We start from the raw sequence: 21,903 nt of genomic DNA, 5'->3' as shown, positions 1-21,903 counted from the left end.
ACTAAATTAATTATTAATATCATAATTGTTATTTGAAGTCTATTAAATATAAGTAATATATTACTTTTATTTTGTACGTTTTAGTTTAATTATAGGGTTCTTTATCTAACATTAAAAAATTTATTGAACAGTGAAAGGTGACAAAAGATTAAAATTATTATAGAAAATTATGCAATGTTTTATTTATATATATATATATAATTATAAGATAGATTATTGTCAAATTTTTAAGAAATATAAACGTCAAACTTATTTTAATAATATCTCTTCATTTTCTTAATGCTTTCGGATTCTCTTTCTAATTGTTTTCTCATTTCCTTTAATTCTTCTTTTTCCTTTTGCAGCTCTTTTTCTTTATCTTTCTCATTCTTCTTTTCTAAATCTCTTATGTCCATTTTTAATCTTCGCACGTCATTTTCCATATCAAACATCCTGTTCTCCAGTTTTTTTATTTGCTGAAAAAAATTCAAAATTATTATTTTATTTTTTTATGTAAAGATGGTTCTCCACAAAGTGTTAACTTTTGCCTACATTATTTTTTTTTAATTTGTTTGATTTTTAGTTCAGAGGTTGAATAATAAGTTTCCAAAAAAAAATGTATGTTATTTATATATGGTAGAAGAAATTAATTTCAAATAAACAAACACTTTCATAGAAAATAGAAAATAATTTTCAAAACTCACGCCTAGTTTCAAATGATATAGATTTATTTTAACGAAAAAAATTCTTTAATACTCATGTTTTTATTCCTAACAAATTAAAGAAAAAAATTAATTAAAGACGTAAAAATTAATAATAATAATAATAATAATAATAATAATAATAATAATAATAATAATAATAATAATAATAATAATAATAATAATAATAATATTATATTATATAATAATAATATTATTATATTATATATATTATATAATAACAATATTAATAAAAATAATAAATTAATAAAATTAATAATAATTAATAAAATTGCTTTCGAGGCGAGGAATAGTTTCCCTGACTTGGAAGAATATTTTTTAAATAACGTTATTATTAGAAAATAATAAATAATAAATTAATAATAATAATAATAATAATAATAATAAATAAGTACGTTATTTAAGAAAAATATCAAGTCAGGGTTGCCACGCTTTTGCTCATTTCAAATTCCCTGACTTTTCCAGGTTTTCCAGGTTAAAAAACGGAATTTTTCCAGGTTTTTAAACTACATTTATATTTCACAAAATTTTGAATTCAAATCTTTTTGAAATTAAACAACTTATAAAAAATTGTTATAAAACATGAAAATATCGATCACTCCGAGTCTTCGACTCAGAGCAATTGATATCTTCATGTTTTATAATAATTAAAAATGTTGGACTGATAAAATCATCATTCTATACCTATTATAAGAATATTGTTACTGTAACTTATTCAGAATTACTTTCATTATTTTAATTCAATTATTGTTTTCCACAATTTTAATCTAAAATTTAAAAATTCTGAAAAATTTCTTTCAACATTTTCAAATCCTTTTGTTTACAATTCAATTTTAAGAAATTTCATCGATTATTCGGAAATTCTTCAATCAAATATATATTAGAAAATAAAAATAACTTCAAAAAAATTCAATTCAACTTTTACAAAAAAATTAAATCTACATACTAATAATATTTCTTTTTAAATACCTAATTATTTTTAATACAAAAATAAATAATTTATTGAATAATTGAATGTTTCTCAAAATTGAATTCTCATAAAGAATTTTATTAACAAATTTTTAAATAATTGAATTCTTTTGATGAATTTTAATTAAATTTTAAGTATAATTACATTTTTCGAGGAATTCGATTGAAATTGTATAAAAAATAATTGAAATTTTGCAATGAGTTTTACTATCAATGAAAATAATAATTGAATCCCTGTAAAACATTGTATTGCATATTTATAAAAATAATTTAATATCTGTAAACATAAATTGAATATTTTTGAAAATAATTGAATTATTGCGAAGAAATTTATAAAAAAAATTTAAAATAATACATTGATTTTGGGAAATTTTTTTTAAAAATAGTAGATATTGAAAATCATTGACTGGAGGGGAATTTTTGGAAAAAATTGAATTTGTTAAAAAGAATTTCATTAAAATTTTTGAAAATAATTGAATTTTGGAGAAATTTTTTTTAAACTTTTAAACTATAATTGAATTTTTGCGAAGAATTTTATTACTTTTGAAAATAATTGAATTTGTTTGATGAATTTTAATAAAATTTTTAAGAATAATTATACATTTTTCGAGAAATTCCATTAAAATTGTATTAAAAATAATTGAAATTTTGCGATGATTTTTATTATTTATGAAAATAATTGAATTATTGCGAAGAAAAATTGTAAAGGAAACTCTTTTAAAATTGAATTAAGAAATTTGAATTAAGAAAATTGAAATATGCAATAAAGAAAAATTAAATTTCAAAAATAAACACAATAACTTTAGAAAACAATAATTTTCCAGGATTCCAATCAAAATTCCCTGACTTTTCCAGGTTTTCCAGGTTGCGTGGCAACCCTGCAAATGGTTCAAAGTCGGGGAAAGCAGTGATATTGAAATTTTTGTCACAGATTTTCTCTTTTGATAATTGTTTCATTCAATATTAGAAGCTATTTAAAAAGATTCTAATAGGATCCAAGGCGGGAAAAGCAGTGATTTTAAAGTTTTCCGTTGAATTTTTTCCAAAAATCACGGAATTTCATTTAAAAAATGAAAATCAGTAAATTCCCCGACTTGGAACCATTTGGTATTTTTTAAAAATAATTTTTAATATTATCATAAACAATTATAAAAAGAAAAAAAATTGCTACCGAGGCAAAGAATTATTAATATATTTAAAATTCTCGGATTTTTTGGAAAATCCGTGACAAAAAACCAAAAAACATTTTTTTCACCGACCTGGAATCTCTTGGAATCTTTTCTAAATGACTTTTTATATTAAAGTAAACAATTATCAAAAGAAAAAAATTGCTACCAAAGCGAGGAATTACTGTGACGCAAAAATGACCGTAAATAAATAACTGACTACGTTTATGTACCTTGTTGCTTAATATATTATTAGGGCTTGTTGTCAGCTATCTAAAAGCGACATTTTTGTGCATTTTAGATAAAAGAGGAACTTTCAATCGAGATAAATTTAATACAAACATAACCCACAATTCGTTTGCTTCTTAGGTGCCTTTCTTGGGAGCGAATTACATATTATTAAACAAATTAATTATTTCTTAAAAATTCGATTTTTTGAAAAATTTGTAATGAAATTCTGACAAATTTAATTATTTCCAATTGAAATATTTTTAAGAAAAAAATTGAATTATAATTTCCGAGTAATATAATTTTTTCAGAGTTTTAAATATTGTTTTTTAAATATTTCATTATTTTTCATTTTTTCACAGCAATTGAAATTGTTGAGAAAAAATTTGATGACTAAAATTGCAGTTCAAAACCTTTTAGCATTCGATTCTAAAACTCGCAAGTTTTGAATTAAAATCTTTTCTAAGACAAATTAGAAATCATAACTTTTGAAAAATTACTCTAAAAATTTGATATTTTTGCACTACTTTTAATAAACAATTGAGAAACTCCACAGAATAAGGGTGCGAGCGCGAGGTTTGGAAGGATATTTCCAGTTGGGTAGCAGTGACAAGCCTTGAGCTGTTCGTTGCTACCTAAGTGGTATTGTCCCTTCCAACCACATGCTTGTTCCTATATTCTGTGGAATCCTTTAATTAAAAATTGCATTTCAATAAAAATTGCATTTTTTGACAATAAGAAATATTTATCAAATTTTAGGATATGTTACTTAAATCGTTTTTTATAGATAGAGAATTGTAATTTTTATTTAAATACAACTTTTAATTATTTAAAATGATAAAAAAATAAATTTCTTACTATTAAATAAAAAAAATTTTAATTAAATTTTTTTTCTTTCAAAATAAAAAATTATGACATATTTAACTAATTTTTGTTTCGATTATTTATGTCGTTCTTCCTTAAATGTCTTGGATATGTTCATATAAACACCTGAAACAAGAATTTCGTTATCAATTCTATAAATTTAATCCTATTTCATCACTTTTGATAAAATTTCCTGATCTTTCCATAATTTGTTACTGGTTCAGTTGGTGCACTCAGAAAAAGAGTTGGCTGCCATAGCCGATTAAATAGTTGCTATAGCGCGATCCAATTAATTGGATGGGGCAACTATTTCTTGGTTGATACATCCAACTTTTTAGCTGCATTACCTTACCTGCATTACATACATAGCTGGGGTATCTTTTCGCATGGAAACAGTATCCAATAGTTGGATGTGCTAACCAATTAATTGGATCGCGCTATAGCAACTATTTAATTGGTTATGGCAGCCAACTCTTTTTCTGAGTGTGATATTATCTTGTTTCTTAACTGAAATGTTACAGTTATTAGTTTAAAAAGAAATTTTTAAATAGAATAACAGCATGTGGGTGATTCTCACGAAAAGAGAAAATTAAGCCTACACGGTATTTTGTTAAAAATTAATGAAATTAATTTAAATTATTAAAACTTGTGTCAACCATACCATAGGAGATAAAAAATTTGAAAAACCCTTCCAAAACATACCATAGAATTTTATAATTTTCAATAAAATCACTAAAGAAAAATTAAAAAAATATTAAATAATAATTGAAATATTTCATGATAATCTAGTGTAACGGGGAAGAGTTTTATCACCATATTTTTTATTCAATACTTCAGTAATTTGACAATTTTTTGAATTTTTTAATAATTTAACTAAAATTTTTTTAATCACATAGTATGGTTCGCAAAATTTTTAATTACCTAATTTTATTTTACTGATACTATTTTTAAACAAAAACGCTGTTTAAAACCGTACCTTTCGTGAGAATTACGCAGGGCAGGACTCTAACTAAGTCTGTAAATCCCATATAGGTCCATAAATTTGTTTGAAGTCTACAGGCCTCGAACTAGGTCCGTAAATCCTGTAAAAGTCCGTAACTTTGCTTGAAGTCCGTAAAAGTCCGTTTTTTTGAAAAAAGGTCCGTAAAGTCCGTAATTCGATTGAAAAAGGTCCGTAAAGTACGTAAATTATAGATATAATTTGGATAATTTTAGAGAAATTACAAATGATTGAAGGAATTCAATTATTTTCAAAAGTAATAAAATTCTTCGCAAAAATTCAATTATGCTCAAAAATTTTTTTAAATTCTCGTCAAAATTTTAGAGATAATTAAATTCTTCTCCGAAATATCAATTATTTTCAAAAATTTTAATAAAATTCTTGGAAAAATTTCAATTATTTTCAAAAATTTTCCCTAATTTAATTATTTTTAATATCTACTATTTTAATAAAGTTTTGCAAAAGAATTCAAATTATTTGAAAATTGATTGATACAATTCTTTAAAAGAATTCAATTTTAAGAAACATATGTAAATATTCAATAAATTTTCAATAAATTGTTTTTTTTGTATTTAAATAATGAAATTCTCGTAGAATTTTCTCATAAAAATTGATTTATAAATGGATTTCAGTTAAAATTTTAGATTATAATTGAATATTAAAAGTATTAGAGCGTAAAGTTTTAGAAATAATTAAATTTTGAAAAGGTTTTAGATACAAATCTTTGAAAATTTGAATTTTTCATATTTTTAACTAACAATTCTGTGGAATTAATTTTTTTTTTTTTGAAAAAGTTTAATTGCTGATTTTTTTATATTATTTAAAGTTTTTATTTTCTAATATACATATTTAATTGAAGAAATTAAAAATAATTGAAATTTCGTAAAATTGAATATTGTAAACAAATGGATTTGAAAATTGTCAAAGAACTTTTTCGAAAATTATTAAAAATAATCGATTTTCAGAAGAATTTTAGTTAAAAATTCTTGAAAATAATAATTGAATTGATAATGAATTTATCACTCTATCTTTAATTATTATAAAACATGAAGTTATTGATTGCTTATCGATATCTTCATGTTTTTTAGTTATGAAAAAATCTAATTTATAGTTTTAAGTAAAATGTACTCTTATATATTTTTGTCAGTAATTGGTCCGTAAATGGTCCGTAATTTTTCATTTTTGGTCCGTAAAGTCCGTATTTTTAAATACTTTCACTGGTTCGAGCCCTGAGTCTATAAAAGTAAGTATTTGTTTAAAAACTTTAGTAATTTATTTAGAAAAATTCGAAGGTTAAAAAAATTTTATTTTGGAGAAATTACAAATGATTGCAGAAATTCAATTATGATCAAATCTTTCTTAAATTATAGTTAAAATTTCAATTACGTTTATAAATAATAAAATTCTTCTCCAAAATTAAATTATTTTCAAAAATTTTAATAAAATTCTTGGCTTAATTTTAATTCTTTTATTAAATTCTATTATTAAACTCTCGAAATTTAAATTAGTAGAATTTTTACTAATTCAATCAGTACATTTAGTTTCAACTTTTTACAAAATTACTGATTCAATTACAGGGTTGCCACAAATATTTAATTTTATTTTTCCCTGACTTTTCCCTGATTTCCAGAAAAAAATTTCACTTTTTCCCTGACCCTAAAGAATATTCTGATTCACTCTAAAAATTATTAGATACTCAAAAAAAATGTTCTATTACATTTATTTACAAACTTCTTTAATTGTACAATTATTTAGAAACATCAATAACTTCTTTCTTAAATAAATATTTAATCATTATTATTTTTCTGTAGGAATTAAAATTCTTCAAAATATTCAAATTTAAACCTTTTTCAAATTCAACAACTTATAAGAATATTATTACAAAACATGAAGAAGACGATCACTCCGAAGTGATCGTCTTCTTCATGTTTTGTAATAATTTAAATTGCCATAAAATTTTTTAAAATAAGTTAATTATTTACAAAAATCCTTCGCAAGAATTCAATTATTTTTACAAGAAGTACAATTTCACAAAAAAATCAATTATTTAAAAAAAATGTAATAAAATTCGTTGCAATAATTAAATTATTTTTATAAATAATAATAAATCGATTATTCGTTTATTCATTTTTAAATCAACTTTTATTAGAAAATTCAAAAAAAAATCAATTATTTAAATTAAAAAATAAATAATTTATTGAATAATTGAATGTTTGTTAAAATTGAATTCTGATAAAGAATTTTATCAATAAAATTTTAAATAATTAAATTTGTTTGACAAATTTTAATAAAATTTTTAAGAATAAATTCATTTATCGAGGAATTTGATTAAAATATTGTATAAAAAATAATTCATAAAAATAATAATGAAATAAATAATTAAAATTTTCATAAAATAATTAAATGTCGCAGAAAAATTTTATTATTTATATAAATAATTGAATTCTTACAACGAATTTTATTCAAGATTATAAAAATAATTGAATTTCGGGGAAGAATTTTATTATTTATAAAAATAATTGAATTCTTAAAAAGAACTATGTTAAATTTTTTCAAATAATTAAATTCTTGCCACGAGTTTTATAAAAATATTTTTAAATAATTGATAATTTTCGAAAAATTTTATGAAATTTTGTATTTTGACTAATTGAATTCCTGTGAAAATTTTATTAATTATTATAAAAATAATGGAATTATTTTGAATTGATTTATTAAAAATTGAATAATTGAATTCCTACGAAATTTTGACAAGAATTTCATTAAAATTCTTAAATATAATTGAATTTCAATGAAGAATTTTATTATTTATAAAGATAATTGAAATTTTGACAATATTTATTTTTTAATTTTTGAACATAATTGAATTTCTGCGAAGAATTTTATTATTTTGAAAATAATTTAATTCTTCCAAACGAATTTTATTCAAGTTTATATAAATAATTGAATTCTTCCAAACGAATTTTATTCAAGTTTATATAAATAATTGAATTCTTACAACGAATTTTATTCAAGTTTATAAAAGTAATTGAATTTCGGTGAAGAATTTTATTATTTATAAAAATAATTGAATTCATGAAAATATTTTATAAAAATCATTTTATATAATTAATATTTTTCGAAAAATTTTATGAAATTTTGTATTTTAAATAATTGAATTCCTGTGAAAATTTTATTACTTATGTAAATAATTGAATTATTTCAAAGAAATTTATTAAATACTGAATAATTGAATTCCTGTGGAATTTTAACAAGAATTTTATTAAAATTTTTAAAAATAATTGAATTTCGATGAAGAATTTTATTATTTATAAAGATAATTGAAATTTTGACAACAATTTTTTTTTATTTTTGAACATAATTGAAATTTTGCGAAGAATTTTTGTAACTTTTGAAAATAATTGAATTTCTGTAATCATTTTTAACTTTTCCAAAATCCAATTTTTTTAGTATTTTTAACTGAAATTCTTCTATCAATCTAGTATTTATGAAAATTGTAAAAATTATTTATAAAATAATTTGTAAGTCATAATTTTATGATAGTTTTTCAAAAATTAAGTTATTTAAAAAGAAATTATTGTCAGAAATTGAAAAATTGAAGGTTTTGTATTAAAATTCGAGGAAATTTCATAATTTACGAGGCAAAAAGGAAAAAAATTCAAAGTTTTCTCATGAATTTTAAAAATTCAATTTTTTCCAGTACTTTTAGTAAAAATCCCTGACTTTTCCCTGATTTCCCTGACTTCCCTGACCTGTGGCAACCCTGAATTAGTAAATTTGCTATTAGTTAAACAAAAACCAACATAATGTTTAAATTTAACTGATATTTTGCTAATTGAATTAGTAAATTTCTACTAATTTTCTATAACTCAATTCTAGCTATAGCAATTAGTAGAATGCAAACATTTAATTATTTTCATAAACAAGAAAAGTTTTATTGGAATTTAATAATTTAAAATTTTTTTTATCAATTTCTTTACAATAACTAAATTATTTACAGAAATAAATAATAAAATTAATTACAGAGAATTTTAATCATTTAAAATACAATTTTAATTGAATGAAATAAATTATTTATTTTTTTATTTAAATAATTTAGTTCTCGTAAAACTTTACTGTTTGTTTCTGTGATGTCATAATGGTTCAAATGCTCATTCCATTATTTAAATTTTTCTAATTTTGGTTCCAAGACGAAATATTGTAATGATTAATAAATATTTTTAAAAAAATAATATTTTTTTTAATTGAAAAATCAATATATTTAAAAGTTACCACTTTGTAGAGTTTCACATATTTGAATGAAAAAAATCAACTTACATTCTGCTGCCCCTGGAATTGGTACTGTGAAGGTTGTTGCTTTTGTGTCTGCAGAACTTTCTTATCTTCTTCAGTTTCCTGCGTTTCTAATGCTTGTTGGGATTTTTTAACCTTTACTGCCTGTAATGCTTCTAAATTTTTTAACTGCTTCTCTTGAAGTTCCTTCATTTCTTGTAATTGTTGGCACTGCAACTGTGCCTGCTGTTGCAGTTGTTGGAACTGAGTAAAAGGGAGCTGCGGCGAATAAGGCATCATATACTGAAACGGTTGACATAGGTTTGAAGAAGGCAATGGGTTTGTTTGCAGCTGACGCTCTCGCAATAAATCTTTGTCTCCTTGCTGGTTATAATAATATTGCTGTTTTTGTTGATCTCGCTGTTGTTGGTCTCTCAGTTGTTGGTCTCTCAGTTGTTGGTCTCTCAGTTGTTGATCTCTCAGTTGTTGATCTCGCTGCTGTTGCTCTCGCTGCTGTTGCTCTCGCTGCTGCTGCTCTCGTTGCTGTTGCTCTCGCTGCTCTTGCTCTCGCTGTTGTTGCTCTCGCTGCTGTTGCTCCAGCAGTTCTTGTTGTTGCATTTCGGTCAAATGTTTATTCGTACCTGATCTTCTACCGCCTACCATCTGGAATAAAAAATAAAAAAATTAAATACTTTAGTAATATTGAAAAGTCTATTAATATAATAATATGTAAAAATAATCATTATTAAATATTATATGTGTCCTGACGCGGTGAAAGAGATCTTACGTCTAAACAATTAATTTGAAGTTATTGATACTATTTTATCTAAATTTTTTTAGTCGATAAAATGACATTAATAACACAAAATTAATAGTTTTTGGGGTAAGGTCTCTTTCTCTGCGTCAGGACACATATATGGAGAAAGAAGTGCTTAAATCTAAAATGTGTATAATAAATAAATTCTTACTTTTCGCTTCCACAGAACCCAAGAATCTTTAAGAAATGGACACCTGCAAATTATTTCTTTTATTAATTAATATTTTATTATTTTTCTGTAAGAAAATGATTATTACTTTTTAAAAAATTATTACATAATTTTACAAACAATTAGCTCTATAATATATTCCGATTTACTCTAAAAATAATTAGACCCAAAGAAGGCTCTAATACATTTATTTACAAATTTTTCAATACGGAAATTATTCGAAAACATCTATAACTTCGTTTTTTCTGAATAAATTTTTAATCAGTATTATTTTACTATAGAAATTATGATTTTCAAAAATTTCTAATTCAAACTTTTTAAAAAATTTTGATTTATAATAATTAAAAAAAATGATTGAATGATAAAATCATTATTTTACAATATAAGAATATTATTGTTACTGCAACTTCTTCAAAATTACTTTTATTATTTCAATTCAATTATTAGTTTTTGGAATTTTCAATTGAAATTCTTCTATAAATTAATTATTAGTTTTTATAATTAATGAAAAATTTTTTTGGGAATTTTCAAATCCATTTCTTTATAATTTAATTTTACGAAATTTCGATTATGTAGAATTTGAAGAAGAATTTGGTAATTGTTATTTCTATTTAATTCTGAACAATTACTAAGAATTTTAATATTTAAAAAGATAATTGAAATTTTGACTAGAACTTTTAAAAATTTTTGAATATAATTATTGAATTCTTTTGTCGAATACGGAAAAAAAATTCTTTTTTGATTATTACAATAGTCTACATTACAGCTCAGATGTTTGACCAATTTTTGGAATGATTACGAAAATGTTTGTACTCCGTACAACAGCTGTAGTAATCACCACAAAAAGTGGTTACATATCGGAATAGTAATATAGACTATTGGGTAAGACTCCGTCAGAAAAAAAGCGATTTGCAAGTGGTCTTCCGATTTCTTCGAAACCTTGGGAAATAGAAGTCTTATATGAATTAAATTTAACCCTAAAAGGATTTTGAAAAATTTTCAAAATGGCGGCCGCTACGCCATATTGAAAATGAGTTGCGTTTTTTTCAAAAATTAATAACTCTGAAACTTTTTGATCGATTTTAATAAAATTTACAGGCGATATAGTTAAAAATACGTAGTTTAATTTGATATTATGAACAAAAAAAAATTTCCAAAATTTGTCAAAAAAAAGCCAAAAAAATTTTTTGAATTAATTTTTAGTTCAGTTGGCCTAATTTTTGAATTTTCTAATAAGTAAATATCGATTGCTTGTAATTTCATCTTTCATTTCATAAAAAAAAATTTATGGAGACTCTAATAGTTCTCGAGATATTGCGACTTTAGTGGGAGCGCGTACCGCGGAATTAAACTCCGTAGCGAGGCGGAATATGAAGCAAGCGTACAAACGTGCACAATAGGGTGTCCGTAACAATGCGACTTTCGAATTTTGTTTACGCCACCCCCCAGTTTAGTTCCAATAAAATAAAAAAAAATTTCCCAAAATTTGAAGCCGATTGATTAATATTAACACGTGCCAGAGATCCATCGAAATTTCCCATTAAAAATACATAGGAAAAATGCACTTTTTAAAAAAAAATTCATAACTTTTTTAATTTTCATTCAAAAAATTCTCCAGGTCACATTTGCCTTCATTTTTAGCTGCACTATAAGATAGCACTTTGCCAAAAATTTAATTTTGAAAAATTTTTAAAATGGCGGATGATTAAAGTGGGTCATAAAAATGCACCACAATATATCCAAGGTTTTAACACATAAGTGTTGTCAAAAATTCAAAAAAATTACTTACTCGGGGCTATTTTCGATCGTTCATCATGAATCTGATATCAGAAATTAATTTTTCCAAATTTTCGATCCAATATGGCGGGTTCAAAATTTTGATTTTCTACATTTTTAAAGTAAAAATTCTAAAACAACGTCAAGGGCGATTTTTGGAAGCGCTATTTACACTCAGAGAAAAAGTTTATTTCACTTAACCAAACTGTTTAATTAACCTATTTTATTTGTCACGATAAAACAATTTTGTTGATTTAAATAAAAATTTGGTTTATTTTAATAAATACGTAAAATTTGTTTGGTTATTGGAAAGAAATTTTTTATTTGAAGTTGTTTGTTTCATTTAACCAAATTTGTGTTTTGAATAGAGAATATTGTTTAGTTAAATACAGTTTGTTCGACACAACACACAAATTTGTTTGATTCAACCAAATCATTTTATTTGAGTCAAACAAACATATTTGCTTGTCTCAAAAAGTACATGTGTGAATTTAAAAATGGCGATCTCACTTGTCTACAGTCCGCGTTCGCGTCAAATTTATTTGTTAAATCGGTAAATCAAAGAAAAAAAATTATAAGTGTCGGTTAAATAAATATTAAATACATTGTGTTCATTGACTTACTGCATATTTAATTTGTACCAGTGAGAAGAATATTTACAAAAAGGTTTTGTGAAGTTTTCAGTTTGTTGTTTCGAATAAACTTTTTTCTGAGTGCACGTATAAAAATCATAATGATAATATGTTTAATGTAATATTTCAAATGTTTTTTTATAATTAAGTAATTTTGTTTATATGAAGAAATACATATATAATATTTTACTTAATTGTTATTTATTTTCCTCTAATAATGTTTGAGTTTCCTAATTTAATATTTTCTAGTATATATATTATTGGTTAATTTATAATTTATTATATGTATAATTTTAAAATATCAATAAATAATTATATAATAAATTATAAATTAACCAATAATATGTACTAGAAAATATTAAATTAGGAAATTCAAATATTATTAGAGGAAAATAAATAACAAAATTAAGTAAACAAAAATATTTATTTAAATAAACCAAATACGTTTACTAAAACTATTTATTTGAATCAAACAAATCTTTTCTCTTGAAATAAACAAATTTTTTAGTTATATTAAATAAAATTTTTTGGGTGTAATAAGCATTTGGTTAATACAAATAAACGTATTGGAAGAAATTTTTGGGTTGAATCAAACAAACGTTTGGTTGACTGTATAGCAATGCATTTATGAGGCATTATTCCTGAACTGCCCCAAAAATAAAAAAAAGTTCTTGGATTTCCTTTATACTTTGGAAATATGTTACCCTAGTAGGTACAAGTTACTACACCAATTTACAGGTCCAACCCCCCACCCCAATCAAAAGGGTGGGGGGTTGAAATTTCAGCCTAAACTCGAACATGCATTCTTTAAACATTTGTAGTTTCTACTTAAATTATTCAATTAAAAAAAGTAAGTAAGGTTTTTTAGAAAGGTTTTTTTGTGTACTTTTAAAATATTTTATTTATATAATAAAAAAAAATTTTTTTTTGCAATTTTGTGCAAGTTCGGTAGTTTTTATTTTCTTTTTAATAATCTCAAATGAAAGCTTGGGAATTCCCCTAAAAGAAGATATAAGTCTGAAAATGGGCCGAAACAATTTGCCAAAGATATAGTGTAATAACTAAAATTTGTCCGTCCGCTCGCGCACTCCAGCGCGATGAACAGTGGGATTTTTTTTCAACTTACTATTGAAAATTGTCTAGAAACTACAAATTTTATCGGATGTTCATGTTCTTGATTTAAAATTACTAAGAGATCCATCAAAGTCGATTTTTGAATTTTTAATTGTTTATTTTTTTCTTGTTACTCAAAAATTTGACAAATTACAATATTTTTAGAAAAAATCATGTTAGTTTTTTTATTTTTCCATTACACATGATCGAAATCAATTTAAATTAGTCTAGTATGACCACCGGACAATTAATAAAGCATAATACAATTTATTTAAATTGTTGCAAACAATGTTAATTAACAAATAGATTATTTCGGACCTTCTTCATAAAAAAAATTGGTTTTTTTGCAGACAAGTTTAAATTTATGTCTAATTTAGTAAAAAACTATTTTACAGTTAAAAATTATCATTAATATTAACAATTATATAAACAATAATCAACTTCCTTTTGTATTTGTAAACATTTTCGTCATTTTTCAAACTTTAAATATTTATATCATATGTACATTCTTTCAAAAACTTAAAAAATTTATTTGCTTAAACAATTACATTTGTTATAAACAAATTTTTCATTTTTAAACAAATAATTAGCTTTTTTCATCAAACAAAATTTTTTTAATAAAGTAAGATTTTAGGCCATTTTTTTTCCACAGGTTTGTTTATTTATTTATAACAACGTTTCGGTAGCTGCCGCTACCCTTATCAAGTTTATAAATACACTGCAAATAATAATTTTAAAATTAATTATAAATATAAACTTTTTCCTTATATAAACTTTTTTTTCTTATATAGACTTTTTCCAGGTTTTAATGTTAAGCAAAACGAATGTTATTTTTTATATTTATAATTAATTTTAAAATTATTATTTGCAGTGTATTTATAAACTTGATGAGGGTAGCGGCAGCTACCGAAACGTTGTTATAAATAAATAAACAAACCTGTGGAAAAAAATGGCCTAAAATCTTACTTTATTAAAAATACGTATTCCACATTAATAATATCAGAAACAAAATTTTTTCCTTTTTTATATTTACTATCATAAAAAAGAACTCCTTAATGAAATGGGAATACTATAAATTATTCATTTAATTTTAATAAACATTATAAGTTAACAAATATTTAACTTCGTTCTTTTTTCACAGAAAAAATATATTTATTTATATGCTTTTAAATGTAAACTGTTTTAACTGAATAATGGTTTACTTCATTAAAAATATAAATATTTCTTAACTTATAATGTTCGTTAGAATTAAATGAATAATTTATAGTATTCCCATTTCATTAAGGAGTTCTTTTTTATGATAGTAAATATAAAAAAAAGGAAAAAATTTTGTTTGATGAAAAAAGCTACTTATTTGTTTAAAAATGAAAAGTTTGTTTATAACAAATGTAATTGTTTAAGCTAATAAATTTTTTATGTTTTTGAAAGAATGTACATATGATATAAATATTTAAAGTTTAAAAAATGACGAAAATGTTTATAAATACAAAAGGAAGTTGATTATTGTTTATATAATTGTTAATATTAATGATAATTTTTAACTGTAAAATAGTTTTTTACTAAATTAGACATAAATTTAAACTTGTCTGCAAAAAAAACCAATTTTTTTATGAAGATGGTCCGAAGTAATCTATTTGTTAATTAACATTGTTTGCAACAATTTAAATAAATTGTATTATGCTTTATTAATTGTCCAGTGGTCATACACTAGACTAATTTAAATTGATTTCGATCATGTGTAATGGAAAAATAAAAAAACTAACATGATTTTTTCTAAAAATATTGTAATTTGTCAAATTTTTGAGTAACAAGAAAAAAATAAACAATTAAAAATTCAAAAATCGACTTTGATGGATCTCTTAGTAATTTTAAATCAAGAACATGAACATCCGATAAAATTTGTAGTTTCTAGACAATTTTCAATAGTAAGTTGAAAAAAAATCATACTGTTCATCGCGCTGGAGTGCGCGAGCGGACGGACAAATTTTACTTATTACACTATATCTTTGGCAAATTGTTTCGGCCCATTTTCAGACTTATATCTTCTTTTAGGGGAATTCCCAAGCTTTCATTTGAGATTATTAAAAAGAAAATAAAAACTACCGAACTTGCACAAAATTGCAAAAAACTATTTATTTTAAAAAATTTTTGCAAAAAAATTTTTTTTTATTATATAAATAAAATATTTTAAAAGTACACAAAAAAACCTTTCTAAAACACTACTTACTTTTTTAATTGAATAATTTAAGTAGAAACTACAAATGTTTAAAGAATGCATGTTCGAGTTGAAGCTGAAATTTCAACCCCCCACCCTTTTGATTGGGGTGGGGGGTTGGACCTGTAAATTGGTGTAATAACTTGTACCTACTAGGGTAACATATTTTCAAAGTATAAAGGAAATCCAAGAACTTTTTTTTATTTTTGGGGCAGTTCAGGAATAATGCCTCTTATTTGGTTGATTCAACCAAAATTTGGTTGATTCGAACAAATTTTTTTCTGAGTGTACGAATCTAATGTTAAAATTTTATTTTTCAAATTATTCGATCCACTATGACGGATTCAAAATTATGATTTTCTACATTTTTAAGTAAATAGTCTAAATATTAATTTATAGATTAATATTTACAAAAAATAATTATTGGGATGTTTTAGAAACTCTTTTATAGAAATTTAACTTTTTATACCTCTGCTTTTAAAAATCGATTATTAAAGGAATATTTAAAAAAAAAATTTGAATCCGCCATGCCATATTAGATTCGGTAATTTAAAAAATAAATTTTTAACATTAGATTCGTAAATAGCGCTTTTAAATATCGCCCTTGACGTTGTTTTAGAATATTTACTTCGAAAATGTAGAAAATTAAAATTTTGAACCTGCCATATTGGATCCAAAATTTTGAAAATTAATTGTTACGGACACCCTATTGTGCACGTTTGTACGCTCGCTTCATATTCCGCCTCGCTACGGAGTTTAATTCCGCGGTACGCGCTCCCACTAAAGTCGCAATATCTCGAGAACTATTAGAGTCTCCATAAATTTTTTTTTATGAAATGAAAGGTGAAATTTCAAGGAATCGATATTTACTTATTAGAAAATTCAAAAATTAGGCCAACTGAACTAAAAATTAATTCAAAAAATTTTTTTGACTTTTTTTTGACAAATTTTGGAAATTTTTTTTTGTTCATAATATCAAATTAAACTACGTATTTTTAACTATATCGCCTGTAAATTTTATTAAAATCGATCTAAAAGTTTCAGAGTTATTAATTTTTGAAAAAAACGCAACACTCATTTTCAATATGGCGTAGCGGCCGCCATTTTGAAAATTTTTTAAAATCCTTTTAGGGTTAAATTTAATTCATATAAGACTTCTATTTCCCAAGGTTTCGAAGAAATCGGAAGACCACTTGCAAATCGCTTTTTTTCTGACGGAGTCTTACCCTATTGTAATCATTAAGAATAAATTTTTCTCCGTGAATTTTAATAAAATTATTAAGAATAATTACATTTTTTCAGAAATTTAATTAAAATTGTATTAAAAATAATTGAATTTACGTGATGAGTTTTATTATTTTTGAAAATAATTGAATCCCTGTAAAAAATTTTATCATTTTTAATAATAATTGAATTGTGAAAAATTTATAAAAAATTTGTGAATAACTTCATTCTTCTGAAATTTTTATTGCTTATGCAGGCCTCGGATCGACTTTAACGAACAAAAAAGTCGCTTTAGTCGATTAAAAATACAAAAAAGTCGAAAAAGTCGTTTATTTTATTTAGTGTTGTCACAAATATTTCATTTTCTATTTCCCTGATTCTTCACAAATTCAATTATTTTCTACAATATTTAACTAAACTTCATTTCTAAATCAATTATCTATATTGCTTTTTAATATTTTTCCGAAAGTTCTTCAAGAATTCAATTGTTTAAATACAAAAATTCAATTTTTTGTAATAATTGAAACCGTTCATTTTTCTTTTCAAAGATATTAAGGTAGAATATATTCAAAAATTTTAATAAATAAATTCGTAAAATTAACTTTTTAAAAATATTTCTAAATAATTTTTGAAAGACGCAATAGTTTTACAATTACTTAAAAATTAAATTTTTTTTTTAAATTGAAATTTGGTAAAATCTTTTTAAATAATAATTTAAATTTAGTATATATTATATTTTATTGAATTCATATGTATGACCTTTCGGCCTTTTACAATTTAAATTTAGTAAAATCTTTGAAAAATAATTTAAATTTGGAAAAAGTTTTAATAAAATTTCTGAAAATAATTGAATTTTGCAGAGAGTTTTATAAAAATTATTAATTAATTAGAATTTTAATAAAATTTCAGAAAAAAATGAATTTTGCAAAGGGTTTTATTAAAATTTATGAAAACAATTGAATTTTTCAATAAATTAAAAAAAAATCCTGAAAATTGAATTTAGACAAAGATTTTTATTAATATTTCTGAAAATAATTCAATTTTGCAATGAATTTTATTACAATTCCTGAAAATTGAATTTAGATAAACATTTTATTAAAATTTCTGAAAATAATTGAATTTTGCAAAAAGTTTATTAAGGTCATGTTATTCAGTGTGAAGTTTTTCCATAGTAAAGTATATGGGGCACGTGACCACTGAATAACATGACCTTAAAATCATAGATGAATTAGAATTTTAATAAAATTTCAGAAAAAATTGAATTTTGCTGAGTTTTATTAAAATTCATGAAAATGATTGAATCTTTTAATAAATTTTTTGAAAATTCCTGAAAATTGAATTTAGACCAAAATTTTATTAAAATTCCGGAAAATTGGATTTAGACAAAAATTTTTATTAAAATTCATAAAAATAATTGAATTTTGCAACGAATTTTAATAAAATTCCTAAAAATTGAATTTACACACAAATTTTATTAAAATTTCTGAAAATAATTGAATTTTGCAATAAGTTTTATTAAAATTATAGATAAATTAGAATTTTAATAAAATTTCAGAAAAAAATGAATTTTGCAGATGTAGAATTGTAGATGGATGATTAGAAATAGAAGTACTGCTAGATGAAGGTGTCAAGCTACTATGACTCGTGACAGTTTTTCTATTATTGAGATTACTTGATAGGGGCAGTTCGATTCCAGTGTTGGTTTCGATAAAAATGGAGTATTTATCAGTGCACGTGATCGGGTCCTTGATGCGACACAATCAATTGCCAAATTCAAATCGGAAGAGCTTTTTTTCGTTGTACTACTTTGAATCCGAACGGTGCTTCCTCCAATCGTATTCAACTGCTGCGACTCCTGTCGCTGTCTCCAATCTGTATCTAATTTGAAGAAAAAAATCTTTCGTCAATAAGATTGTATCAAAGAGAGAAAATTGTGTTAAAAAAATAGTTGTTTCTGGTTTAGAAATATTCGGATTTAATTTAAAGAAGTTAATCAACAAATGTTTAAATAATTAAATTCTTTCAACGAATTTATTAATAAAATTTTTAAGAATAATTACATTTTTCGAGGAATTCAATTAAAATTATATTAATAATAATTGAAATTTTGCGATGAGCTTTATTATATTTATGAAAATAATTGAATACGTAAGAAGAATTTTAATATTTTTGAAATAACTTTCACTAAAATTTTTCTATAAATCCATTATTTTTTATAATTTTTGAAAAAACTATTTAAGAATTTTCAAATTCATTTGTTTAGCTGAAATTCTTTTTTTAAAAAAGTACTTTTATAATTTTGAAATCCATTTGTTTACAATTCAATTTTACAGAAATTTCGATTCATTAGAAGAATTTTATTAAGTGAAAATAATTGAATCCCAGTAAAAATTTTTATTATCTATAAAAATAATGGAAATTTTGTCAAAAATTTTATTAAAATTGTTAAAAAATAAGTGAATTTCGGCGAATAATTTTATAATTGATAAAGATAATTGAAATGTTGACGAGAATTTTTGAAAATTTTTCAAAATAATGGAATTTCTGAGAAGAATGTTATTTCAAAATTGAATTATTTCTATAAATTCACACTATAATGCTTTTAATATTCAATTAAAATCTAAAATTTTAACTGAAATTCATTTTTAAATCAATTTTTATTAGAAAATTATAAAATTTTTTCATTGAATTTTTTAAATAGATAATTGAATTCTTTTGACACATTTTAATAAATTTTTTTAGAATAATTACACTTTTCGAGGAATTCGATTAAAATTTCATTAAAATAATTGAAATTCTGCAATAAATATTATTTATGAAAATAATTGAATTCCTAAAAAGAATTTCAATTACATATTATGAAAATAATTGAATTCTTGCCACGATTTTTATTAATTTTTTTTATGAAATTTTAAAAGAATAATTCAATTAAAATTGTATTAAAAATAATTGAATTTTATTTTTATTTGTGTAAATAATTCTTTAATTAATTCAATAATTGAATTCTTTTGAAGACTTTTAAAAAAATGTTTAAGAATAATTACATTTTTCGAGAAATTTGATTAAAATTGTATTAAAAATAATTGAAATTCTGCGATAGGTTTTTAAGGAGGATGGTGACACCATACATAACCTCAAAAGTAAAATATTCTCGAAATTGTTTGTACAACAAATAAAAATATAATTTAAATTAATTTGATCACACTTTGAATGATTTAGTTATAAAATGTTAATAAAACATTTATATAGAGTTAAAATATTTTTACAAATAATAAATTATTAACATTCTACATTTTTTCTTTCAACTTCAGAGAAAAACTACAATTTTTATCCAAATTTAACGAACAATAGCTCATTTTACTCGTTGAAACATTATCTATAATCGTAATCTTTTTATTGTTGTTGAAAATACGTCGTTAAAAAATTGTTTAAAAAATAATATTTAAATTGTTTATATTTTTTAAACACAATATTTTCAACAATTTTAAAAAAATTACGATTATAGATAATGTATCAACGAGTAAAATGAGCTATTGTTCGTTAAATTTGGATAAAAATTGTAGTTTTTTCTAAAGCTGAAAGAAAAGATATTGAATGTTAAAAAATTATTATTATTTGTAAAAATATTTTAATTCAATATAAATGTTTTATTAACATTTTATAACTAAATCATTCAAAGTGTGATCAAATTAATTTAAATTATATTTTTATTTGTTGTACAAACAATTTCGAGAATATTTTACTTTTGAGGTTATGTATGGTGTCACCATCCTCCTTAATTATGAAATTATATTAATAGAAATCTTAGAATAAACAGGGCTCATGGCCAATCCAATCCTTATATTTCAAATTTTAAATTAAGAAAAAAAATATGAATTAATTTTAGTAAAAGTGCAAACAATTTGATTTTCAAAAATTTTAGACAATTTAACGTTGCATTTGAATAAAAACTACAATATTGAGTCGATGAGAAACGAATTAGTTAACATAACCTAAAATTTATCAAAAGTTGCTTCTGGTAAAAAAAATGTAATTTTTATATGAATGTAATATTTAAAAAAATATTGAAAATTAAATTCTTGAGCCTTCCATTAAAAAGAAGTTTTTTTTACTATAAAACGGTTTACAGAAATCACAGACTATGATGTCAAATCAAATTAGTCACAATCAAATTCAATAATTTGAAACTTTAATTTTCTGCACTTTTTAATCAATTTATATTTTAGGAACAATTTACAATTTAATTAAATTAAAATTCTTTTCTCTATTAAAAATTTTTCTTTAATTTTAAAAACCCGATACATTTTTTTTTAATCTTAAAAATAATTTTCACAAATTTTTTATTTTATGCACAGAAATCTTGGAAATAGATACAAAAAGTTGGAAAAATAGATTTATCATTTTTTGTAAAATAAATATATTTTAAAAATACTACTAAAATAAGAATATGAATTTATCAACTTTTAAAACGTTAATTATATCTGTTTTGAATTAAAAAGATACTTACCAAAAATCCCAAAGAACGTCCAAACGGTGCTAAAATGTTCAAGAGCCACGCCACTAATGGAACTAACGTTCTACTGCTGTTACCAAGCCACTGCGACTGCCGCGACGCGTGCCGTATGGGAGAGGGGACATAAGAGGAAGAGAGACAGAGTAATAATACTAGAGCGACGAGAGCACCTCTAAACAGAAAGCCGGCCGGTACGATTTTTTTGATACGGTGCATTACAAGTGTGTTGATGACCCGTTCGAACCTG

At 22.8% G+C, this 21,903-nt stretch overlaps 1 protein-coding gene across 1 annotated transcript; it reads right to left on the bottom strand.

Moving 5' to 3' along the window:
- Positions 1-254: 254 nt before the first annotated feature.
- LOC122510803 (bromodomain-containing protein DDB_G0280777-like) lies at positions 255-21,771 on the bottom strand. The gene is made up of 5 exons (XM_043625706.1): positions 21,734-21,771; positions 18,816-19,015; positions 10,166-10,208; positions 9,243-9,860; positions 255-455 (listed from the first exon to the last, which is right to left on the bottom strand). Exons 4-5 carry the CDS (start codon positions 9,858-9,860, stop codon positions 255-257), a joined length of 819 nt encoding a protein of 272 aa, XP_043481641.1. The 5' UTR covers positions 10,166-10,208; positions 18,816-19,015; positions 21,734-21,771.
- Between the last annotated feature and the right edge of the window lie 132 nt (positions 21,772-21,903).

This window comes from Leptopilina heterotoma, unplaced genomic scaffold (assembly GCF_015476425.1).
Source record: "Leptopilina heterotoma isolate Lh14 unplaced genomic scaffold, ASM1547642v1 Lhet_74, whole genome shotgun sequence".
Taxonomy (NCBI): domain Eukaryota; kingdom Metazoa; phylum Arthropoda; class Insecta; order Hymenoptera; family Figitidae; genus Leptopilina; species Leptopilina heterotoma.
Note: the sequence above shows the minus strand (reverse complement) of the source record. Positions and strands in the feature narration are given on the sequence as shown.